This window comes from Nothobranchius furzeri, chromosome 7 (genome assembly GCF_043380555.1).
Source record: "Nothobranchius furzeri strain GRZ-AD chromosome 7, NfurGRZ-RIMD1, whole genome shotgun sequence".
Taxonomy (NCBI): Eukaryota; Metazoa; Chordata; class Actinopteri; order Cyprinodontiformes; family Nothobranchiidae; genus Nothobranchius; species Nothobranchius furzeri.
The window spans coordinates 71,914,456-71,939,319 of NC_091747.1; the positions used below are offsets into that span (position 1 = coordinate 71,914,456).

Sequence of the window (24,864 nt, forward strand, 5' to 3'; positions counted from 1 at the left end):
AGCATGTTTAAAAGTTTGTAGCAAAAGGATTATAAAATCTAAACTAAGAAATTAAAAAAGAAAAATCTAATTAAAAGCAAGAAAAACGGGTTTAACCAAATAAATGGTATATATGTATACACACACACACACACACGTCGATGGGATAACAGAGTAGATGCTGCACCCTGGAGGCTCATGACACGAAGTGAAGAAATAACCACACCTCACAGAAATGGCATTTAATTATCCGACGGACGTTTCAGGGTGTGTGTGTTCGGTCGTGTTCCAGTGTAACCACGCTGGACGGTTGAGGCTGCATCACTTTCACATCTGGCCTGAAGCGCTCCAGCTGGAGTTCACGTTGCTACTCGGCATCTAGACGAGCACAGCAGCTGTACTCTGAGTGAAACACGTGCTGTGTGATGGAGACATGAAAGACACAAAGACTCGGGTTGTTTTTTTTACTATGGAGATGTTCTGTTACAGCTTTCCTCTGCAGATAGAAGAGGCCAGGATGTAGAGGTTACAGCAGGTTTCAGTAAAGCTGAAACAGTGGCCTAGCGACACACACACACACACACACACACACACACACACACACACACACACACAAGGTTTACATTAACGAAGGGCGTCATGTTCAGAGCCGAGAGCAGCAGGCCTTTGGAAGATCTGCAGGCTGCTGCTGACCTGCAGGTGACTCTAGTCACTGGGACAGGAAGTCCAGGGCGGTATCTCTCTCCTCCACCAGCTCCGACGCGGTGGCATCCATTTTAGCTCGGGAAAAGTCGTTGATGGGAAGCCCATCCACTATTTTCCAGGTCTTGTTCTGTGCAAGACGACGGAGGGAAATCTTAAATGACCTTGTTGTCTACGCGTTCCCGCCTGCTGCCTGAAGGCTAAAGACGAGCCACCATGTTTAATAATCATCTCAGAACGAACATCGAAGCCTAAAACTCACATTAGCAAACACAAATATGGCTGCAACGGTCATTTAGACAGATCTGGAGTTGTGTTAGAGTGACTTTATACTTTATTAGACAAATAAAAGAAAAGAAGACAAACAGGCCCACCTTAATCTGAACAGGGAAGGAGTAAATGAGGTCGTCTGGGATGCCGTAGGAGTTTCCAGCAGCATACACACCCATGGAGAGGAACTCGCCCTGCACGTGGAGCTGCTTTAGTTTCACTTACACGGCTGCTTCTTTTTCTTCTACTAAGCTGAGTTTGGTGTTTAAATAGAAGTAGAATACAGTGATCCCTCGCTACTTCGCGGTTCGTTTATCGCGGATTCACGACTTCGCGGATTTTTTTTTGGAGCCTTATTCAAGAGAAATTCGCCAATTCGCGGTATTTTTCTATGCGAAGTATCAAGAAATTCCTGTTTTTTTCATCAATTTCATCATAAAATGCACTTTTTGTAATAAAACTATAAAAAAAACAAGTAAAAAAATTTTTTTTCTTGAGTTTTACCCACAAAAAGAGAATGTGATCATACGATAATTCAATATAGTACTGTATGTCAGACAGGTCGGCTGGATTCGGGAGCTGAGCTTGTAGGGAGCGTGTGGTTTCACAGACGCGGAAGTGAGAGCGTCGGTGAAACGCCGGCTCACGATTAATCTAGGAAACCCCCGAGCGTTCGAGCGTCAACAAAGTGACACGGAAATGCCGGGCTTTCCAGAAGTAAGTAAGATAACTTACTATGAGCTGGGTATCTGCAGGTTTAAGGGAGCCAAATTTAAGACTTTTTAAGACCTTTTTTAAGGCCACTTTGACCAAATTTAAGCTCGTCGTCGTATTCCTCCGCTTATCCGGGTCTGGGTCGCGGGGGCAGCATCCCAACTAGGGAGCACCAGACCGTCCTCTCCCCGGCCACCTCCACCAGCTCCTCCGGCAGGACCCCAAGGCGTTCCCGGACCAGATTGGAGATGTAACCTCTCCAATGTGTCCTGGGTCGACCCGGCGGCCTCCTGCCGGCAGGACATGCCTGAAACACCTCCCCAGGGAGGCGTCCAGGAGGCATCCTGACCAGATGCCCAAACCACCTCAACTGGCTCCTTTCGATCCAGATCCAAATTTAAGCTATTTTTTAAATTAATTTTAAGCTTTAATTTCCAGCTATTGCCTGGAACCGGTGCTAACCACGTCGCGAACATGGGATTAGCCATCCAGTTACCATTAAACTTGCACTTCTCCATGGCGCAAGCTCCCACTAGCTTAACCAGCTAACGTGCTCATCTAAAAATAGTCCCCTTTCACAACCAACTGAATGTGTACGGTTCCGCTTACGGCAACATCATACACAAAAAATGCTGAAATTCACGAAAATGTCATAGAAATAAAATAATCTAGTTTATTGGGTCTTTGGTAATTTAAGACCTTTGGAAACTGGATTTAAGGATTATTTGTCATTTTTAAGGATTTTCAAGGCCTTAAATTTGGAAAAGTAAATTTAAGACTTTTTAAGACTTTTTAAGGACCCGCGGATACCCTGCATGAGCTGATAGTTCGTTGGATTGATCGGTAGGTTGGAAACTCTGATCATGAATCTGAAGAAACGATGAGTGAGTGGTGAGCTGGAAAGGCGACTTCCGTTTATAGCCGCGGTTTGTGACGTAGGTGCGACGTGGAGGGAATCCCCGCGAGGGGCATGCTGGGAGTCCCTACTTGGCGGATTTTCACCTATCGCGGCCAGGTCTGGAACGCATCTACCGCGATAAACGAGGGATCACTGTAAACCAAATAGAGTTTGTGACGTGAAGCAGAGGCGAGAACTTCCTGCTGCTGACACGTCCTCGCTGCCCACTCACCTCCTTGGTGCCAAACCAGATGTCCCTCATGTGGTCACAGATGGCCTTGGCAGCAGACATGGCGCTGGACAGCTTCCTGGCCTTGATGACGGCAGCTCCTCGCTGCTGCACCGTCTGCGGGAGGAAGTCAGACAGGTTTAAACTGGTTTATGCTCTTCTTTACTGGTTTCTCCACCCAGCAGGACAACAGGCCGAGCACTCACAGAGATGAAGTCTCCTCGGAGCCAGTTGTCGTCCTTCACAGCTTCGTAGGCGGCCACCTCGGAGCCGTGGAGGTTTACTTTAGCGTGGTGGACATCAGGATACTGAGTGGAGGAGTGGTTTCCCCAGATGATGACGTTCTTCACGTTGTCGGCGGAGACGCTGCAGCGCATCGCCACCTGCAGGTCAGAGGAGCTCCTTTAACCTCACAAAACCCTCTGACCACAGAAATAAACCAGTCAGTCTCATTTTGTTTCAGGCAACAATCACACCATTAGGGATGGGTACCTTTGACATCTGAATCGATCCGGTACTAATTCCTGGTACCTAGGAATCGATACCGGTACTTAACGGTACCAATTTTCAATACTTTTGAGTGTTTAATATTTTAATTCTCTTTTATAATTAAATATATATTTTTCTCAATATATAACCATATTTGATAAATATCACGATAAAAAACATACAACTGTTTGTATTTTAACATCGTCCTTGTAGTTTTATAAGCTGATAATTAAACTGAAGCAAACATCTTTACTGTGAACTAAATTTACTGTGTATCTTCAGTCCTTTTACCGTCTTTTTTCATTTGATTTTTCCTACTGGGAAGTTAGAATTTCCGAGGAGAAAGCGAACGCACCATTAGCTGATAACAACGGTAGCAATGGAAGCTAACATATCAAGCTAACGTTATCTTAAACAGTTTATTTAGCTGCTGGAGCAGATTAAAACGATGATGCCTCACACTTAGATCGTTGTCACTGGTTTCATCTTCACCCAATCACCCGTCACATTTAGTAAAGTGAAGCCAAACTTTAGAGCGCGTTCATGTTCTTCTAGTCGGAAAATCGGAGTTCCGAGGAGAAAGCGAACGCACCATTAGTGAAACTGAAGCTAACAAATCAAGCTAACGTTATCTTAAACATTTTATTTACCTACCGGAGCAGATTAAGATGAGGATGTCTCACTTAGATCGTTGTCGCTGGTTTCATCATCACCCAGTTACCCATCACATTTAGTGAAGTGGACCCAAGCTTTAGCGTGCGTTCTTTCTACCATGCTGCTCTGTTTACAACTCGCTCGCAGCGACCGATGACATAACGCTCTTGCGCATGCGCAGCTGTCTAGGCAAGTTCTCGTTATGAAGGACGGGTACCGAAACGAGGCACCGTTTGAAACAACAATGGGTACCGAATTCGGTCCCCATCCCTACACGCCATTGTTTGCTCCCATTAAACTATATTTAGATGTTGGTGTTAAGAATCCGGCTGTTCCTTTAGGACCGTCACGTTTCTAATCTAAAACACTTCGGGATCCGTCCGACGTCAGATCGGCTCCTCACGACGGGCGAATCCAGACCCATCAGGTCACATCAGGCTACGTTTGTCTAATCATCAGTTTGACCTCAGCTGTGGAGTCCTGACACCCATCATCTCCAGCATCAGTCACGTTTCTCTGGCTTCATTCGTTCCACAGATGAGAAACGTTGCTCGTGAACACACAAGCTTCGCTACGACCACATCGCATGTTGGCTTATAGTTGTAATCATGTGAAAGAGGATCTGAGCTGCAGAAGCGCTTGAAACAGGTGACAGGTGGAGGGTGTGTGTACCTGGGAGCAGGCTCTGTTGTGGTCCAGTCGAGTCAGGCAGGAGAAGTTCTCCTTGGGGATTGATGGAGCTGACTTGGAGGCAATCAGACAGTTGGTGTTTGCTGGGTTTCCAACCACTAGAACCTGACAGGGTGGAGAACAGAAACCTCTAGAAATGCTGCTTCATCAGTCAAAACACCCCAGCTCCAACAAACTCCAGTAAAGTTGTGTGGCAGCACATCAAACCCTCCAACCCGGCGCTTTAGAGGACTGAAACTGAAAGCTGCTGAGGTCAGAACTGTCTGACTGTTCTGAAGGCAGGAAAGTCTGAGTTGGCACGTTCACTTCCTGTCTATCAGCTGAATTAAAGCAACACAAGCTTGTGAAACTTTAAGCTATTGCTTACAGGCTGGTTTCAGTGGATCTTGAGCCATGAATGTGAGCAACTTCCCATTGAAAAGCCCTTTGCTGCTCAGAAACGGCACTGAACAGTTTTGTGGTTCAGATGTGAACGCTAAAGCCACTTACACACTAGCATCGGCTCCGCCCGCCCCAGCCTGGCCGTGTTTGTTCCACACTGCCTTATGAACGTGGATGTGATAGAGAACATGGGCGGTCTGTGGCCTGTGATGTCATGGGCGCATCTCCGAGCACGTGGGCGGGGAAAAGAAGAGCGTGGAGAAGTCTGCGATGTCTCACTACTAAACAAAACTGGCCTGAGCAGACTTGCTTTTGGACTCTGATTTTGCTTCCTGCTTTGTGGTGTCTGGCAGCACTGTGTGTGTGTGTGTGTGTGTGTGTGTGTGTGCGTGCGCCTCACACCAATGAGCGACAGAGAAAAACAGCTTCAGTCAGAGGCTCGCTAACACCACAGCATCCAGAATGGTGCAGGAAGCCCAGGCGGGCTTATTCTATCCAACAATCTGAGGCTCCCTCTAAAGGTTGGTTCATGCTTGACGCGTCCGCGAGGTCCGCACGACTCCGTGCGGAAAAGTTGCGTCATCTTAACAACCACGCCCCTGCACGGCCCAAAATTTCCGCAACGCGCACCTAGGACGTTTTCTAACCACGCGGACGGTCGGACGCGGAAAAACATGGCGGATTGGCAAGAACTAGTATGGCAGAGGTTCTTAAATACAGACATTTGTATGATTCAGCTCTCAGAGATCACCGTGATCAACATGTTGTTAATAATTCTTGGAGAGAAATAGCTCGCACTGTCGGAAAACACGAGGACGCTGTTAAAAAATGCTGAAATGCCATGTTGTAAACAGTCATTTCTACTTCTACTATGGTGTAGTGTTGGATGCATGCTGTAGAGCAGGGATTCCCAAAGTGTGGTGCGCACACCCCCGGGGGTGCGCGAGCTGCCGCTAGGGGGTGCGCGAGATGAAAAGTGTAATGGCTGCGGAGCTCAGAGAAGTCTGTCAGGTGTCACCATTAGCATAGCCAGAAAACTCATTTGTGGGTGGGCCAAAGAAAAAGTAAGTGGGCCCAATAAATGTAATTGAAAACAAGTATATTTTACTTGTGTGTGTGTGTGTGTGTGAGTCCTCCACATGTGCCCTAACTTCATAATAACAATGCGCCGAGCTTCAGCACTCTGGCCTGCGCACGCCGATATGTTCCGTATTTGATCATTTTTAACGGTGCTGGAGAAATCTGAAGGTGGTGAGTAATTCTGGCAGATTGTAATTAACACCTGTCTCATGCAGGTGTTCTGATATTGTAAACCTCACACGCGCTGAAGATCTGAAGTTTAGAGTGCGTCTGTCAGAGGTCAGACGCGTTCCGGAACCACGGCTCACGGGTGCACAAGTGAGCACATCTGGGCTGGGCAGAAGTAATTTTACAACATTGGTTTAAATAGCGCCATTAACGAGACACAGTGACTTAAACGCTGCAAGTTGTGAAGCGCGTTCCATCCGCGAGACGCATCACCAAGCGGAAAGTGAATGCGTCAAGCATAAACCAAGCTTCGTGGAGCTGTGCCGCGCGCGCGCACACACACACACACAGATTCAATAAGTGCACGCTGCGCAAACTCCGGCGCGCCAGACTGATACCGTCAGACTGAAGGCAGAAATGAGCGCTGCCTCCTCTGTGATAAAAACTTTTAAGAGGTTTTATAACAACATTTTTCATTCCAGGTCAAATTAAGATATTAGCTTCTATTTTGGGATGATGTATTAAAGTCGGGTCCGCTCCAGCCAGTGACTCCGAACCTGCAGCATTTGTTATTCCTGTCCGCGTGGCAGTGGATCGCAGATTCAGCCACACCATAAAACAGCAATAAGTCGGTCTGAGGCAAAAGTGAACCTCATGGCTAAAGCTTTTTCCTTTTCCCCTATAGACATTCCCCTATAGACATTTGATTACGCACAAGTAGGTGGCCAGTTCAGGTTTACGCAGAGCAGAAGGAAGGAGAGCGCTCTGGCCGCACAGATTAAACGTTCCTACTTTAAGAAAACCGTTAAATTTCATTGTTTATGTTCTACCTGGGCACTCTAAATATTTATTTAAAATTAAATCAAAGGAAATTGTAATGGTATCGAATGCTTATTAATTACTATTTAAAAAATGAAAGTGATGGGGAAAAAGGTCGATCAATTTTTTAACCCTGTCTGTTTAGCTTGACATCTGATCTCTCTCTCTCTCTCTCTCTCTCTCTCTCTCTCTCTCTCTCTCTCTCTCTCTCTCTCTCTCTCTCTCTCTCTCTCTCTCTCTCTCTCTCTCTCTCTCTCTCTCTCTCTCTCTCTCTCTCTCTCTCTCTCTCTCTCTCTCTCTCTCTCTCTCTCTCTCTCTCTCTCTCTCTCTCTCTCTCTCTCTCTCTCTCTCTCTCTCTCTCTCTCTCTCTCTCTCTCTCTCTCTCTCTCTCTCTCTCTCTCTCTCTCTCTCTCTCTCTCTCTCTCTCTCTCTCTCTCTCTCTCTCTCTCTCTCTCTCTCTCTCTCTCTCTCTCTCTCTCTCTCTCTCTGTATATATAGCCATGCCGTGATGTGTGTGTGTGTGTGTGTGGGGTGCGTCGACATGGTCGGGACATAGAAGGGGGTGCACGGCTAAATAAGTTTGGGAACCACTGCCGTAGAGCTCGATGCTGCCCCCTACAGTTTGGGAGAATATTGGCTCACAGCAGAGACGAGCCGCATGAACCATAAACGCTGCGAGTTGTGAAGCGCGTTCCAGCCGCGAGCCGCATCACCGCGCGGAAAGTGAATGCGTCAAGCATAAACCAAGCTTAAAAGTAGGCGTGAGTTTGAGCAGGCCAAATCAGTCAGCAGTGTGTGTGTGTGTTGGACCAGTTCGGCTCCAGGCAGACCTCCTTGGGAAGAGGGTTGAAAAGACATCTGGTTAAGCGGGGGAAACAAGAACACTCCCAACCCGGTCCAGGCGGAGTGGAGTCGATGCTAGTGTGAAAGTGCCATAGTGGGAGGTCTCTCCTGCTGTGTGGCAATAGCTGTTTACTGTGCCAGTAGCTCATATAAAGGCTAGCAGTTACATTTTTCAGTTTGCTGACTAAAAAGCACAAGAATAAGAAGAATTTTGGGCGTTTCTCAAAGTCAAGGATTCTTGTCTTGTGAACTGGCCCCGCCCTGTTGCCTAGGAGATATGCCATTAGGAACTGCTTAGGTGTGTTCCAATGTTCATGTGCTGCGGAGGAGTCGGTCCTCCACTTGTTAGCCGTTTAGCTAGCTGACGAAGAATACACGGGAGGTGTCTTGTACCCTGGCCTTGGTCAAAAATTCCCCAGAATTCAGCACGGCATTTTCAAAAGGACGGTAGATCAGGAGCCAGCAGCTACTTCAAGGGCAGATTTCCAGTTTAAATGTAATTCAACTAGCTGTAGCTACCGGTCTGATGTCTAAAATGCCTTTTAGATCAAAAGCAGTAGGCTATGGTTGGTTAGTTGCAGCTTTGGTGGCCAGCAGGTAGTAACTTGTTTACATATTTAGTTTAACCTATACACATTTAAAAAAGTGAAAGGCTCGTTATACATTTATATTGAAACGTACACGTATAAAATATAACTCTACCTCACGTATCACATGAGCCAAGTCTGTACCTTGCTAGGCCAAGCCCTTTGACATTGAGAAACAACCTTTTTTTGTTGGCATCATGGCAGAGCCTAGATATAGAAGAAAAAAAGTAATATCTATGGAGATGAATCAAAGAGCTAAAACCAGAGTGTGTACCAGCGTGGTCTACACTCTAAGGGAGCTTAATGAGGCTACAAAATCAGGACTGGTGATGACCTGGCTTTGTTGCTAATGGACTTATGAGTAATAACACTTTTTGTTTTATTTTGTGGCTTGTTTTAGCTTGTCGTTAGCGCTAGCTACAGCAGGCTGTGGCAGGGTTGTTTACGATAGTTGTAATTCTGCTTACAGCCAGTAGGAGGGACAAGCAGGATACTCTCTAATCTTGCTTTAATTAAAAAAAAATATACAAATAACAAAATCCACCTGGATGGTTGATGACCAGAGTCCTGATAAAACATGCTAAGACCCAGCAAGAGAAGTCACCTTCACGGTCTTCTTGGCGTACTTGTCCAGGGCAGCTCCCTGTGTCTTGAAGATGGCTACATTAGCTTTGAGCAGGTCCTTCCTCTCCATCCCCTCCTTCCTGGGCATGGAGCCCACCAGGATGGCTGCATCAAGGTCCTTGAAGCCCACCTCCACCTTGTCAGTTGGGATGACCTCTGTGGGGGGGCAGAAGATGGTAATTAGCCCCTGTTTTCTCTGTGTGCTTTTGTTTCCCTCAGTCGAGTCACTTATGTTAGCATCTGTGTTTTATGGTTGTGCGGCTGGACCTTTTATTCATCAGGTCACACCAAAGGTTCCTTCTCTAGACTAATCGATCATGAGGATAGACGTCTGATAATTCAGCTCATTCTATTGATAAGATTAATGGATGTTAAGCTGATAACAGACTGAACTTCAGTCAGATTTCACATCTCTCCTGTTCTTTGTTGTCCCACAGCAGCTCTGATTGGCCGAGCCAGTAGCCAATCAGGAGCCTGGATGAAGGACACTCCTTCGTCCTGAGCTCAGCAGCAGTGGAGTTTCCTGCTCAGACCTTCTGAAGGACAAATAACACCAAGGCCCACAGAATTCTGCTAAACACCTCTACTCTTGTTTGCTTTGACAACACGCTACGGTAAACAAACAGGAAAGTTTCTATCCAGCTACTTGTACCACCCAATCATTTAGGCAAAAGCAGCAGAATATTTGTGTCTTTCTGTCTGAAGCTTTAAAAGACCTAATTTATAAAGGCTAACCTGTTAGGCAGAAGTTCCGCTAGCTGAGATGCATAAGGGGCTCGACACACGAGAGGCGACAAACGACTGCGATCAGCGAAATTCGTCTCTGTCGCTTTTATTACCCGACACACGGGAGGTGACCCGCCGCAGCGGCAAAGCCGTCGACGCGTTCTGTTCCATGGCGAAATCAAATCTTCCGTTGTTTTGATTGGCTGTGTCAGGTCGGAGGGAATTAAGGTTATTTAAGCGGTTCAAAGTTAAAAAAGCGGTAGATGTGATGTTTCACAAGGTGCTGCTAGAGTTATGTGAAATCTTACTTCTGATTTTACTTTATAAAACAAATAACAACCGAGAATGGGTTCATCCCATATTACAAACCAGGAGAGGGCTACCCTCGGACCTCACATTAAGATAAACACAGTCACAGAAGGACAAACGGAGTCCATGTTTAATCAGAGATGTGCGGAGCATCCTGTCCGCTCATTGGTCAGTGAATGAAACCTCCGTTGATTGGTCCTCGTCCGAGCGACAGCGATGAAAAGTTGAAAATGTTTCAACTTTCTGGGATCGCGTCGCTGGGTCGCCTGTGCACGACACGTGCGCAAAATTTCACACGCACGTTTTTCGCGTTTCGCTTAGTAGGAGGGAGACCCGCGATTATGGCTTTGTCGCGCATTGAAAATGAATGGAGGAGAGGCGAGGTCGCCTCCCGTGTGTCGAGCCCATAAGGATTGTGAGCTCACCCCTCAGCAGTGGGAGGGCGCAGTCCTGCAACTCCATGACGACTCCGTCCAGCACTGGCAGCATCGGGGGGATGTCCAGCAGGATCAGGATAATTGGCTGAGGACAGGATGGAGAACACAGCGTGTCAGCTGTGAATAAAACGATGTGGGAAAAACAACAACCACACAAATCTGAGTTACAGCTCAAAGGCAGAATCCATGGTACTGACATCTGACAAGACAAAAGTGACGTATAGGGGTGATATGTAAGCAACCACTCAAAAACCTTCATCTCATGTAATCTTGCTCCCTGTAGCATATTTTGGTTAAGAATCAGCAAATCAGAGTGAGAAAATCTGATAAGTTTCAATCTTTCTAGAGATAAAATATTTCCACTAGTTCCTGGTAAAAATGAGCACTAGGATTAGGCCAGAGGCATCCCACCAATCAGTGTTTTCCATGTAAAGCTCATTATATAAGCATTACAACCGCTGCTCTGCTCAGCTGTCTGAGCAACGATCGAGTTTTTCCTGCTGCTCCAGAGGGTTACATCACCACAGCATGAGTCTTACCTGGTCCTTCCCAAACACATCTCCCTTGGCGATGCTGTACAGCAGGGAATAGGCAATCTGGCCGGCAGCACCAGTTACCAGAACACGGATTGGTTCAGCCTGGAAGGGAAAAGTAGGAATGTTTCAGTGGGCTAGCACATAGATGTATCACAGAAACATGCGGAGACAGAATCCAGTAGTCGCTTCACCGGTTGGATGACTGGAGAATAAAGTGTATGAAATTCTAACCAGCCAGCTGGGTCCCATTACACACACCCCTCTCTCTTTCTCCCTCTATCTATATCTATATATCTATATATATATACACACACACCATATATATAATAATATCAGGGATGTGTATTTTTGAAATTCTGGCAATACGATTCGATCACGATATATTGCGATACATTCAGTCAGACGTTACAAGCAATTTTTTTTACAGAATTTATTGTAAGAATGTTCAATAAACAGTCCAAACTGTTATGTAACATGTTTAACATGAGGTATCTGAACCATGATGGAGGGATTTACATTTCAATGGTGGAAACAAAACCCGTTGCACACTGCTGCCAGCTAGCGGGTGGTGATTGAATTGCACAAAACGAAAAGAAAATACACACATGTTTGCATGTAAATTCTTTCAAGAATTAGATACACGACTTTTGAAAATCGATGTAATAATCGCAGGAAAAAAATCACGATATATTGCCATATCGATATTTCCGATACACAGCTTTTGAATATTGATATAATATTGCTGGAAAAAATATCACGATACATTGCCATATCGATATTTTCTTACATCCCTAATATATATACATATATATATATATTCATTCTAGTTTCTGACTTGATCAAAAACGGCCTGTAACTCGGGTCGTTTAACCTTAACATGAAAACCGAAGTTCAACCAGGTGAGAGGTTTGTTCTGATTGGCTAACCCAAGAGAAGACATGCCACGTGACTTGACGTTAATGCCACGCCACTCGCATCTTACTAAAATGGATGCAGAAGTAGGCAGCACCGACACGAAACAACCGACCTGTTCTCATCATATCTACCTTTTTACACCGAAGCACAGACCGAAGGTTTAGAAGCTGTGACGAAGACGGGCACCATTTTAGCTCAACTACAACTGTTAACACCAACTTTAGCTTTTCTCCACAAACTGAAACAAATGATTTCGTTTCTGCCAGCTTACAAATCATTAACACATTTTCTAATGTTTCTACGATCTACTTCGATATCAGAGGTGTATTAAAGCAAATGGAGGTTCTTCTAACCGAGCTGTGAGCGTTCTTACCATTTCTGCTAAAGGACGAATTTGCTGTAGCTAAGCTGTGCCTTTCCTGCCTACTCCGAGTCGGACTAGACTGAAGGGTCACCTCTATTCGTCAGACGTCCGAACGACTCCCACGGGTTTTCATGGGACTTGTAGTCGTTTTACAGTGCTTTAGTCATCTTTTAACCGGTTCATTATGGTCGAACAACTCAATTCCCCATAATGCATTGCTCTACCGTGCCACAAACGGTAGTTTTCCGAAAAGAGGGCATTTTGGTTGTTTCTAAACATTGCACAACACTGACATCTTATGGCCACCGGAGGATTTGCACTTCCTCAGAACAACAGCAGTTTCAGGCCGACTGCTGATTCAGGCTTGTATTGTTGTTGAGACAGCGCCCTCTGAAGGATGCGTGTTTAATTGCAACTGTAGATTCAAAACTTGCCTTTAAATCAAGTTACATGTGTACATTTTTATTACAAGTTCGAAATGTCAGAATTTTATTGTGGCAACATAAAATTATTTAATTGCTGGTGGAGCTTTACATAAAACTGATAAATAATTGGCCAGCCTTGTTCCATCTAACTGAAACATGTTTTTTGTGTGTTACTTTACATACAAACAATACACAGTGATGGTAAGTGGCTCCTCAATCCAATATAGGACTGATATCAGCACATTCTTAATTTCTGCAGCTATCAGGATTTTAAATCTACAAATGCTGGAGGACATGCCAGATATTCATTTTCCATTGGAATCAATAAAGTTTAACTGAATTAATCTTTGAGACAAAATGTAAATCAAAATAGCAAACTGTGGACCTCTGAAATGTTCGATACACTTTATACACGTTCATTTAATAATCTTTATATTTAAAACCCAGCAGATATTACACTGTTGTTTATTGTTTGGATGGTCCTGGTAGGCTGTGGTGTGTGTGTGTGTGTGTGTGTGTGTGTGTGTGGGGGGGGGGGGGGGGTCATCAGCAGAGAAAAGAAAGATATTGAGCACAAAGTTGAAAACACTTTGCTTTATTATGTGTAGTTATCACCATGTGAACTGTAATGTTCTGCAGAAGACACAATTTAGTTTAATTTTACATTAATAACATTACTTACTATGTGAACAGTGCTCCTTTCTTTAACCATTACCTTTGAATAATAAAAAACTTTAGCCTAAAGTAACAGGGTTATTACTTTCAGAAAAGGACAATTTCATATTTTTATGAAAAGTTGGCCTATAACTATTTCTTTTCATATCATCAACAATTAATTTAATTTAATACTTTGTTTAATTTGCCAAAATGTGAACAATATCATCTAACTAAACGTGCAGTTATTCCCACTAAGAAAAGTTAGCTCCTGGTTTAGCCTACATGTGGTGATTCGTTCTCAAACTGCAGGTTTACTGGTGGTTTCCAGAATATCTAAAAATTGGATGGAAGGCAGATCTTTTAGTTATCAGGCTCCTTTCTTGTGGAACCAACTCCCAGCTTTAGTCCATGAGGCAGACACCTTGTCTACTTTCAAGACTAGGCTTAAAACATTTTTATTTGATAGGGCTTATGGTTAAAATCTGATGTTAGCCCAGATCTGGACAAGTGGGGGAGTAGAGGGAGGTGGAGTGTACGGTTGGTAAAGTCGGCTCTCCCTTGCCCTGCCTCCAACATGCCTCCATCTAAAAGGCTAGGTTATCCAGAGTTATTTAATTCAAATCAGTTCAATTCAAGTTTATTTATATAGCGCCAAATCACGACAAAAGTCGTCTTAAGGCACTTCAGACAGTAAACATTCCAATACAGGTCAGTTCATTAAGCCAATCAGTGAAAAAAATTCCTATATAAGCAACCCAGCAGGTTGCATATAGCAAGCATTCAGCAACAGTGGAGAGGAAAACTCCCTTTTAACAGGAAGAAATCTCCAGAGGATCCTGGCTCAGTATAAGCAGCCATCCTCCATGACTCACTGGGGATCGAGAAGACAGAGCAGACACACGCACACGCACACACACACACACACACACACACACACACACACACACACACACACACACACACACACACACACACACACACACACACACACACACAATATATATATGAAGTAGTGTTTCTATGGTTACATTGTGATTTCTTAGTAAATGTCCAATATATGAACTTAATTTTATTTATCCTAGCAAATCTATAATTACTTAAACGGGTAAACTAGTAGTAGCACATTCAATGTCAAAGAAAGTAAAGTGTTATTATCAGGAGAGGGAGAATGACCAAATGGTTAGCAACAGTGTTCAGGACAATGGCCCTCTCCATGAGGCTACCACAGCTCAGCAGAACATCATTGTAGCTTCTTCTGGGGAGAAAAACACTTAGAGAAAAAATAAAGTTAACAGCTGAAATAGCAGGAAAGAATACAGTTAAAGAGCAGATTGTAGAAGAAAGTAGTCGAGTGTGGAAAGTGGTCAGTGTATCCTCCAGCAGTGTAAGCCTATAGCAGCATAACTACAGGTAGGTTAGTTAGATTACAGGCTTGTCTTGAAGACATAAAAAATTGGATGACTCAAAACTTTTTGCTTTTAAATCAAGACAAGACTGAAGTTCTCATCTTTGGACCTGAAATTCAGAAAAGGAAATTGCTTAGTCAATCACCTGACCTGAATGGCATTAAATTAATCTCCGAGAACAAAGTAAGGAACCTTGGTGTTATCTTTAACCAGGACATGTCATTCAAATCCCAGGTTAAACAGGTTTGTAGGATTTCCTTTTTCCACCTCTGGAATATTGCTAAGATTAGATGCATCCTTTCCAGGAGTGATGCTGAAAAACTATTTCACGTATTTATTACATCAAGACTGGATTACTGTAATTCATTACTCTCCGGAAGTCCACAGAATGTAGTTAAAATTCTTCAGCTTGTCCAAAATGCTGCAGCTAGAGTTCTGATGAGAATTAAAAAGAGAGATCATATCTCTCCTGTCTTAGCTTACCTACATTGGCTACCTGTTATATTTAGAATATAATAGATAGTCTGAGGGCGAAGTACTCAGTTAGGAACGTATGGAACAATCAGGTCACTGATGTATGACGGAGTTTGATTGTTAAGAGCGTTATATGTGAGACGGAGGATCTTTAAATCTATTCTGAATTTAACAGGCAGTAAGTTTATCTCTTACTAAATATAATATTTACTAAGAAATCACAATTTAGCCATGGTGCATTTTTGTAACTCTTTCATTTAAATGTAAATACAATGATAGTGCTTAAAAGTCTGAATACTTAACAAGCATCAGCCACGTGACTTCTGAGCTAGCTCCAGGGAAATGCCTTAGCCTGGGCCTCGGCCTCACGTTAATAGATGTTCGACCATTTCGGCTCTCTGAACTTTAGTTTTGTCTCTGTGTTCGTGTTTGGGTGTTAATCATGAATTATCTGGACACAGAGGGCAAGCTGAGGTTATTGACTGCACTAACAGATCATCCAAGCAGTTTCTGCTTCTTTTTTTTTATCAGTAAGTAAAATTATATTTCTGTACTTTATTTTGCTGGTTGAATAGATGCTGTGCCATCTAACTGCTTACTCAAACATGTTAGTGGGGATGGATAAGAAACATGAGCGGGAGCCCGGCTTCTCCTGTCTCCTGCCTGGGACGAGCGGTCCGGCGCCGATGCGAGGCTTTAGTCATGCCGGTCACTTGTGCATCTCTGATGGAGACCACAGAAACACTGCAGCTCTTTTATTTGAGGCTGCTTCACTTTTGAGACGCTCAACCGCAATCTGGGAGTGTCGACTCTGATCCTGGCTTCGTGTCGACACAGCGCCGGTAGCCGAGTCAACACTCCCAGAGTGTTGCATTGACAACGGTGGACTCGTGGATCTTTGACCGCGGTGGACCAGCAAAGCTTGATATCCTCGGTCAGCTTACCTAATTATGATGTCGTTACTAACCAGGCCAGAGGTACCTTCACTTTGGAGTCGCTCTACTGCAATTTTTTGTTGTTGCTAAAAACACCCAGAAAAACTCCATTAGCTTCAGGTTAGCATATTGCTAATGTTTTGTTAATCTTCAACCGTGGAGCATGAGCTGATGGCCCAGGCGCCCGGCTACGATCGCAGCGGTCTCAGGCTCTGCTTGTAATTTAAAAGTCCCAGTCCATATTAGATCTGCGCAGGCGACCAACATGACTACAGCCTCACACAGAAGCCAGGCGGCCATGCATGTGGGCTACCTTGGTCCCTGGAACCCTTCTTAGCTTCTTAGGTTAGCCAAATTAGCTAGTAGCTACATTGGTTCATTTGTTGCAACCCTGTTCCAAACGTAACAGCCCCACCCTCAGCTCCACCTCTTTTCCTATTTTTGGATTGTCTGAGCGTGACTCTGTCAACAAATCAGTGGTGGGAACCTCCCATATTTTGCTTCAACCTGTCCCCAGCGAAACAATGGGCGGGCTATGTCCATATGTTTTATATGTCAATGGTCTTTCCTGTAAAAGTTTGACCTTATTCTGCAGCTAAGGACCAGGGGTCTCATTTATCAAACATTGCGTAGAATCATTACTAAAACCGTATTTGAGCTCAGCAAAAAAATGTGCTTACGCCAAGTAGGTTTGTGATCTTTAAAACATCGAGTATGCACAGCTGCACGCAATCTCCGCTTCATAAATCAGAGACTACCTAGAAATGTGCTCAGATATTTTTTGATCACATCCCGCCCTCACCACGCCCACGTACTGCCATAAATAGTCAGTGCAAAGTGCCTTGTGGATCTCATGCATATACATAGGCCGGCTCGTTGCAGCTGTCCACCATTAACGATGGCGACCGCAGATCAAGGAAGCGCAATTTCACCAAAGCAGAAGTTGAGGTACCTGTGGGTGAGGTGGAGAAATGAAAGGAAGTGCTTTTGCAAAACAAATAAGAGAAAACCCACGGAGTGGCACAGCGTTGCTGAAGCCGTCAGTGCTGTGAATTCTTCAGAGAGATCTGTGGCGGATATTAAAAAATGGTCCGATCTGAAGGTGGAGGATAAAAAGATGTTTTGCCACCGCCAGAGCGTGTGTAACCTCTGATACCCCACCTTTCGCCATTAGAATCTCAGCAGTACTCAGACCGGCAAGCGTGCGTGGCATCATGCCGGAGAATGAGGGAGACACTGACCATGTGTGTGTGTGTGTGTGTGTGTGTGTGTGTGTGTGTGGGGGGGGGGGGGGGGGGGGTCTGTGTGAAAACGAAGCAGTACAAGTGATAATGCTGCAGGATTTCATAATTTTATCCTTCTCAGCAGCAGCACTGCAGGTGCTCTCCATGTCCAAAATGTGCGTAACCCAGGTCCTTAGTCAACTTAAAGTTGCGCACATTTTTCCGCTAAGTTTTCTTTCATAAATCCCAAAGTTTACGCGGAAAGTTGCTTACGCAGTTTTCCGACCCCGTTTTGTGCGTAAGCAAGCTTGATAAACGAGGCCCCCGGACTGTGCACAGCTGAGAACGCTAGCAACACATAAAGATCATTAATGTTTTTGAATAGTTAGACGTGACAGATGTTTGTCAAACAAAAAATAGCCGGAACAGCATATGTGAAGTTAATCAGTTCTGGTGAAAACAAATCAAGCTGTGTGATGTGGATGTTTGTAAGTCAAATAAAGTTAGGTCATCACAGACAGACAACAACCCTGCTGGATCTGCAGTTTCCTTAAAGCAACTACAGCAGCTCAGCTCTCTGAGAGGAACTGACCTAGGTGCTGAAAAGCTGCAGCCTCTCCTGCAAAGTGGCAGGAATAAGAGGAAATATAGCAGGAAGTCAAAAAACTCTATTTTCAAAATAAAATAAAACTAGCTCTTTACTCCTCGCAGAACATCAATATTATTTTGCTTCTGTTTAATTTGTGCCTTTACTGTATTGTATGACATGTAATTTAAAACTGAACATTACTGCACTCCACTGCACTCCACTGCACTCCACTCAGCACTCACACATCTGGACAAAAAAGACTCATATGTCCGAATGCTGTTCATAGACTTTAGTTCAGCATTCGACACCATCATCCCCCAACAGCTTACTCAAAAACTGGTCCAGCTGGGTCTCAACACCTCACTGTGTAACTGGCTGTTGGACTTCCTCACTGGAAGACCACAAGCAGTACGGGTCGGCAGAAACACATCCAGCACCATCATTTCAAACACGGGGGCCCCTCAGGGATGTGTGCTGAGCCCCCTCCTCTTCACTCTGCTGACCCACGACTGTACACCATTACACAGCTCTAACCTCTTCATCAAGTTTGCGGATGACACAACAGTGGTAGGTCTCATAAACCATGGGGATGAGACCAACTACAGGAACAAGGTGAGCCGCCTTACCACATGGTGTGCTGACAACAACCTCTCTCTAAATGTGGAGAAGACCAAGGAGATTGTTGTGGACTTCAGGAGAGCACACACTCAGCATGCTCCTCTGACCATCGACGGTGTGTCTGTGGAGAGAGTGAGCAGCACCAAGTTCCTGGGTGTGCACATTACAGAGGATCTCTCCTGGACGAACAACACCACAGCATTGGCTAGGAAATCACAGCAGCGTCTCTTCTTCCTCCGCAAACTAAGAAGAGCAAGAGCACCAGCCCCCATCCTGTACACTTTCTACAGAGGCACCATCGAGAGCATCCTGTCGTGCGGCATCACTGTGTGGTTCGGAGCCTGCAACGTTTCCTGCCTTAAAACCCTCCCAACATATAGTGAGAGCAGCAGAAATGATCACTGGGGTCTCTCTCCCCTCCCTACCAGACATTTACAGCACCCGCCTCACAAAAAAGGCCCTTCGCATTGCGGCTGATCCCACTCACCCAAAGAAACTCATTCTGATGAATCTGATGCGAAATTTTGGTCACAGCAATGGGGAGATAAAATATTTTTTAGTCATGGTACAAACAGGTCGGCTGGGGTTGCTATTTGTTTTTACAGATGTCCTGGTAAGTTTCTGTTTAATATGGCAGACAAAGATGGACACTAGGTTGCTTGTGTGTTAAATATTGATAATGGTATGGTTATTTTGATGTACGTGTATGATTACAATGATGATCAAAAGAATAAGAACCTGTTACATCACATTTCTATAGTCTTAAAAGAACTTCATTCCAAATTTCCTACTGATTGTATAGTAGTTGGTGGTGATTTCAATGTGACCCCTGATGATTGGATGGATGAATGGCCCTCAAAAATTTTAAGCAAGCCCAAAAATCCAATTTATGATGGTTTTGCTACTGATAATAACCTGATTGATATATGGAGATCATTAAACAAAGATGTCAAACAATTTAGCTGGCACAAACCTAATGGTCAACATAGATCTCGTATTGACTATTGGTTGGTTTCGAATTCAGTTTTACAATATGTTAAGGAAACAACTATTTCAAACGGTCCCTTAAGTGGCCATTGCGTCATTACTCTGAAACTACAAAGCAAAATCCAGAATAATACATTTAAGGATTATTGGAAATTTAACTCTCAGTTGCTGAACAACGAGGAATATTGCAACTCTATCAAGAATTTAATCCTTGACATCCAAAATGATGATGCTATCAGTACACAGATATCCAAATGGGAGTATCTTAAATTTAGTATCAGAAAATTCTCAATTACATTTAGTAAGAAATTAAATAGACAAAGGAAAGAGGAAGAAACAATAATCCAAAACTTATGGAAATCTCTCCATGCACGAATAATCTCTCATTTTAGGAATACAAATTTCTGCACTTTTTAGAATATCCAAATTGGAATAATTCTTAAGGATAAAATTGTGAATTTTTAATTAATAATCTTATTATTATTACAAAATATTACATTCATAAATGCCAATATGCTAAATTCCCCCTTCATGGCCAGCCCTTAGAAATGAAATATCCCTGTTAGGTGGATTGCTTAACCTAATTAATAAGCCCCCTTCAATTAAACTGTATAAATACTTAGAAAAACTTGAGTTAATTTAGCACCTACAATATTTACTTTTAAATATTTTAATTTGTTTTATTATTTGTGCTTTTCTTTTGTGATTTCCCTTTTATCTTATTTTGTAACTGTTAAGATGTATAGGAATATATTTTATCTTTTTTTGTTAATGGCAAAATGATGGTGTGTGTTATGTTTGACTGTGCATTTCAATTGTCTAATTGATATTGTCGTTGTTCTGGTTCTTAATAAAGCTTATTAAAAATGTTCACGGTTTCCGGCGGACCTGACTACAGAGGCCTAGCTAAACCCGAGCGACGCGAACACCGCTGTCGGTACAGGATCTGCTCGGGTGCAGGATCGGCTCAGGGTTCTTCGACTGCCGATGACGTCAAAGTAGTTGATTGGCTGAACATGAAGCTTACGGAAGTGACGTTTTCACGTTATGATTTTGATTGGTCAGAACAAATTTGCAGTCGTAGTCTTAGCGGTTGTAGTCCTGTAGTCCAAAAATCAACACTTTTTGGAGAAAATATGTTTGAATTTCTAAAGGAAATGTAAAATATAAGCAAATGATAAACGGTGACCCTCAAAATCTCTTGATGTTGATGAAATGGGGCAAAATAAAATATAAGAACTTTATTGAAAGACACCAAGCAACATTTTGAGTCAAAGAATGTATTTAGATAACAACTAAGGAAATATACAGACAAACTCCACATTAATACAAACAGATATGGCTTCACATATAAGAACTGCTCTATTGTTTGTCAGTCCGATGTTGGTTTTATGCAGTTTCACATTCTTTACAATATAATATAGATAATATGGTGTTTTATTAACAAATTACAACTATAAAGAAAACATTTAGGTGTTAACAAACAAGAATTTATTAACAAAACTGCTGATGTATTTCCAAAACGTATGTGTGAAAGCATGGATGTAATTTTCCCTTGGGGGGGGGGGGGGGGGGGGTATCTTTACAGTATGTTCTAATGGGAAATAGGTTTCAACACAAACGGTTGTTTTCCGCTTGGTCCTAGAGCTCAACCAGTGTCAATTTAATATAGCGTTTATGTTTTGGGATGGTAAAAAGTGCAGGGGTCAGAACTGGACTTTGGAAAAAATGAGGGGGACATGTCCCCCCTGTCCTCCCCCAAAATTACGTCCATGTGTGAAAGCCGAGTAGATTTGTAGTAATGTGACGTCATCGGCAGACCCGAGCGGATCCTGTACCGACACCGGCGGACCCGACTACAGAGGCCTAGCTAAACCCGAGTGACGCGAACACAGGGCTAGCTTGAATGTTATAATAAAGTTAACCAAGTGCAGTGAGAAAAAACCACGAATAAATGCTTTTAACAGAGCAGAGGCGTGTGAGCGTGGAGACCCAACAGGATTTCGTTTTTTAATGGTGCGTTCAAGGACACGCGGTCAGCTCCGTTCCCGCAGCTAACGCACCATCAGGCGGCTGCTTTAAACTCACCTCCTTGGAAACTGCCCGCACCACTAGATACATGGATGTCAACAGTGTCAGCATGCTTCGGTCTTTGTTTCGTTGCCTTCGACTATTAGCGGGCGTCCTCTGATGGAGAAATGGCGCCTAGACCCGACAACACGGGAGGGAGACTACAGAGGGAGACAGGTAGATGAAGAGAGACAGGCAGGTGTTAAAGGATACCCCGCAGGACAAGAGGCGACTGCCACCGCGCTGTAGTCCGACTTTGACGCACTCCTCTCCGCACGTACCAGCACACACCTCCACCTGCAGCCCACAGTCCTGCAGCAGCAGCAGCCAGTCGCCTAATAAGATTTTCAGGACGCAAATAGCCCCGGACAGGACTAAAGCGTTTAGTGTGTGGCTCATGTGTAAATCAGTGGTATTGCTGGATCTACTGGAGAGGAAAGTGGGAGTGGATTATGTCAATGCAGGGACACAAGCTGTTGTGGCTACTCCAACCCAAAATTTATGTTTTAGGATTACATACAAATGCAGAAGCAGCCTGCTGTAGAGAACAGGAGGAACACACCCACTAAAGACAGACAGGTTTACAAGAACAAATAACCAATTACATCATTGTCTTCTGATGAAATCTGACATCACCATGGAGGTGGACAGTAACAGGTCCTCTAGTGCTCAGATTACTTCACATCTAAAGGAATGTGTGGGTCGCTCAAGTTTATTCTTTTTATGTAGAAGTTATAAATAATCAATACTTTATAAATGATGGCTTCCTCAAAGGCCTCAGTTCAGAGAAACAGTTTTCTATGAGCATGTGCTGTCAAGGCCAAAGTGGGTTGCTGCTGTCTTAAAACTGATATGTAAGTTTTATGGTCCAAATTGAGTTAATTTACAGCCAGGAACTTTAACATTTCTGCAATATATAAATAAAATTATATATATATTGACAACATCCCCCACACTTTTGAAAATCTTGCAGCGCGCCTGCTCTCTAGCTCACATTGCTTCAGTGGTCCCTAGGTTTTCTTCAGCTCGCCTCTTCTTCGGTTTGTATAATGTTCAGTGTTACTTGCTTTGTAACGTACGGGGTGCATTTGACAAGATAGAGCTGAAAACGGCTCGTGTCACGTCGGTCACTGCCTTCGCTCAGGTCGGGCTTCTCTCTCTCTCTCTCTCTCTCTCTCTCTCTCTCTCTCTCTCTCTCTCTCTCTCTCTCTCTTTCTCTCTCCAATAAAGTAAATACAGCACAGGACTGTTTGGTCAGTAGACCCCCCCTCCCCCCCCACACCACCACCACACACACACACACACACACACACACACACACACACGTCTGTCTTTTTATAGTGAGGACCCTCCATGGACTTCCATTAATTTTTGTGACTCCACTATGCCTAACCCATACCCTAAGCTAAACAAAAACTTAATTCATACCATACCGTAAAAACCAACTGGTACACTTTAAAAAAAAAAGGTCAATTATGTTATTAATTTTCACCAACAACCACTAGATAGAGCTCTAGGCCTTTGCATCGGTATGTGTTACACGTGTTCCACTAAAAATTCAGTGTTTAAACAATAGCCTACAATCTAGAAAGACTAAAGAATAGAAATGCCCCGAAAAGAAAAGCATATTCTGCAGATTACAAGCTCCAAGTAGTGAAATATGCAACAGAAATGTATATTTGTACTGTATATTTCATATCTCTTATTTTATTGTTTACTTTATTCATTTGTAAAACATGTATATACACATTATACACATACTCACACGCACACACGTAGAAAAAAATACTAGCACACACATTTAGTAATGCATATACCTTACATACTATACATATTATTACTTAGATTAGCCATTTTTATATTTTGCTTGTTTTTACGTTACTGTATTTTTGCACAACTCTGTTGCTGTGAAGCTCGCACACAAGAATTTCACTCGCATGTACTGTACCAGTGTACCTGCACATGTGACGTGACAATAAAAGTGATTTGATTTGAGAAAACGGTAATCGAGCAGCTGAAAGAAAGTTTGGAGTGAGCAAGAAACTCTTGAGGGACCGGTGAAAAGCGGAGGCCACGCTTATTGCAATGAAAAAAACAAAAAAAGCTAATTGTGGGCTAAAAGCTAGATGGCCACAGCTAGAGGAACAAGTTCACAAATGGGTGCTTGAACAGCTGGCTGCTGGGAGAGGCTTATCAACGGTGCAGCTACCTCTCCACGCCCAGGTGGTTGCCAAGGCGATGAATATCAACGACTTTGCGGGAGGTCCTTCTTGGTGTTACCGCCGTATGTACAGTCTATGGTTACCGCTTCATGCAACGCCACCAGCTCTCTATCAGAGCATGGACAACGGTGTTCCAAAAACTGCCAGCAGACTTCCAAGCCAAGGTTGATGGTTTCCATGAGTTTGTTGAAAGGCAAATAACCGAACACATGACACCAGATCATATTATCATTATGGACAAGGTTCCCCTCACATTTGACCTCCCCATGGGCCGAATTGTTGCAGAAAAAGGGCAAAAAAGTGTGAATATTGTGACAACTGGTCATGAGAAATCACACTTCACCGTGATGCTGGCATCTAGATGGATCAAAATGACCCCCAATGGCCATTTTCAAACGTAAAACCATGCTAAACATCAACTCCCCCTCAGTTGTTTTGGCTGTGAATGAGAAAGGGTGGATGGATCAAGAAATGATGAACTTTTGGCACACAAAGTGCTGCACCAAGCGTCCGGATGGTTTCTTTAGAACACGCAAAGCCCTAGCCTGGCAAGCCAGACTAAATAAATGTATTATTTAGTCTGGCCACGCTCCATTGACGGCTCTCGGTTGTGGGGCGGGTTCTACCGTTGTCTTCCAAATGATCTCCACATTCCACTGGACAATGAATGTGACATACTCTTGTTTCCCTCTGTTGCATCATCCCACCCACCAGGCATATAGAGTGCCCTGATTGGCCCACAAAGCGGATAAAGCTCTGTGATTTGTTCACTAAGCAGATAGAGCACTATGATTGGCCCACCATTATGGACCAATCACAGCTCTTTCTGTGTTTGAAACCCCTC

The 24,864-nt window shown here is 43.8% G+C and overlaps 1 protein-coding gene across 3 annotated transcripts; it reads right to left on the reverse strand.

The window, feature by feature from the left end:
- Positions 1-429: 429 nt before the first annotated feature.
- LOC107382285 (malate dehydrogenase, cytoplasmic) lies at positions 430-21,945 on the reverse strand. Of its 3 annotated transcripts, none has more exons than XM_015954379.3 (9): positions 21,817-21,945; positions 11,139-11,237; positions 10,588-10,684; positions 9,108-9,283; positions 4,608-4,730; positions 2,999-3,175; positions 2,796-2,909; positions 1,056-1,145; positions 430-811 (listed from the first exon to the last, which is right to left on the reverse strand). In XM_015954379.3, exons 1-9 carry the CDS (start codon positions 21,868-21,870, stop codon positions 689-691), a joined length of 1,053 nt encoding a protein of 350 aa, XP_015809865.1. In that variant the 5' UTR covers positions 21,871-21,945; the 3' UTR covers positions 430-688. The 3 variants fall into 3 exon arrangements, with proteins under 3 accessions (XP_015809865.1, XP_015809866.1, XP_070409806.1); XM_015954380.3 differs by lacking the exon at positions 21,817-21,945 and adding an exon at positions 12,424-12,556; XM_070553705.1 differs by lacking the exon at positions 21,817-21,945 and adding an exon at positions 12,424-12,483 and having other exon boundaries at positions 10,588-10,716.
- Positions 21,946-24,864: the final 2,919 nt, after the last annotated feature.

Coding starts and splice junctions, on each gene's coding strand:
- LOC107382285 (XM_015954379.3), bottom strand. CDS start 21,870: ATGCTGACACTGTTGACATCCATGTATCTAGTGGTGCGGGCAGTTTCC. Junction 10,685..11,138: donor ATGTGTTTGGGAAGGACCAG/GTAAGACTCATG, acceptor TCCTGTCCTCAG/CCAATTATCCTGATCCTGCT. Junction 4,731..9,107: donor ACGCCAAGAAGACCGTGAAG/GTGACTTCTCTT, acceptor CCACCCTGTCAG/GTTCTAGTGGTTGGAAACCC.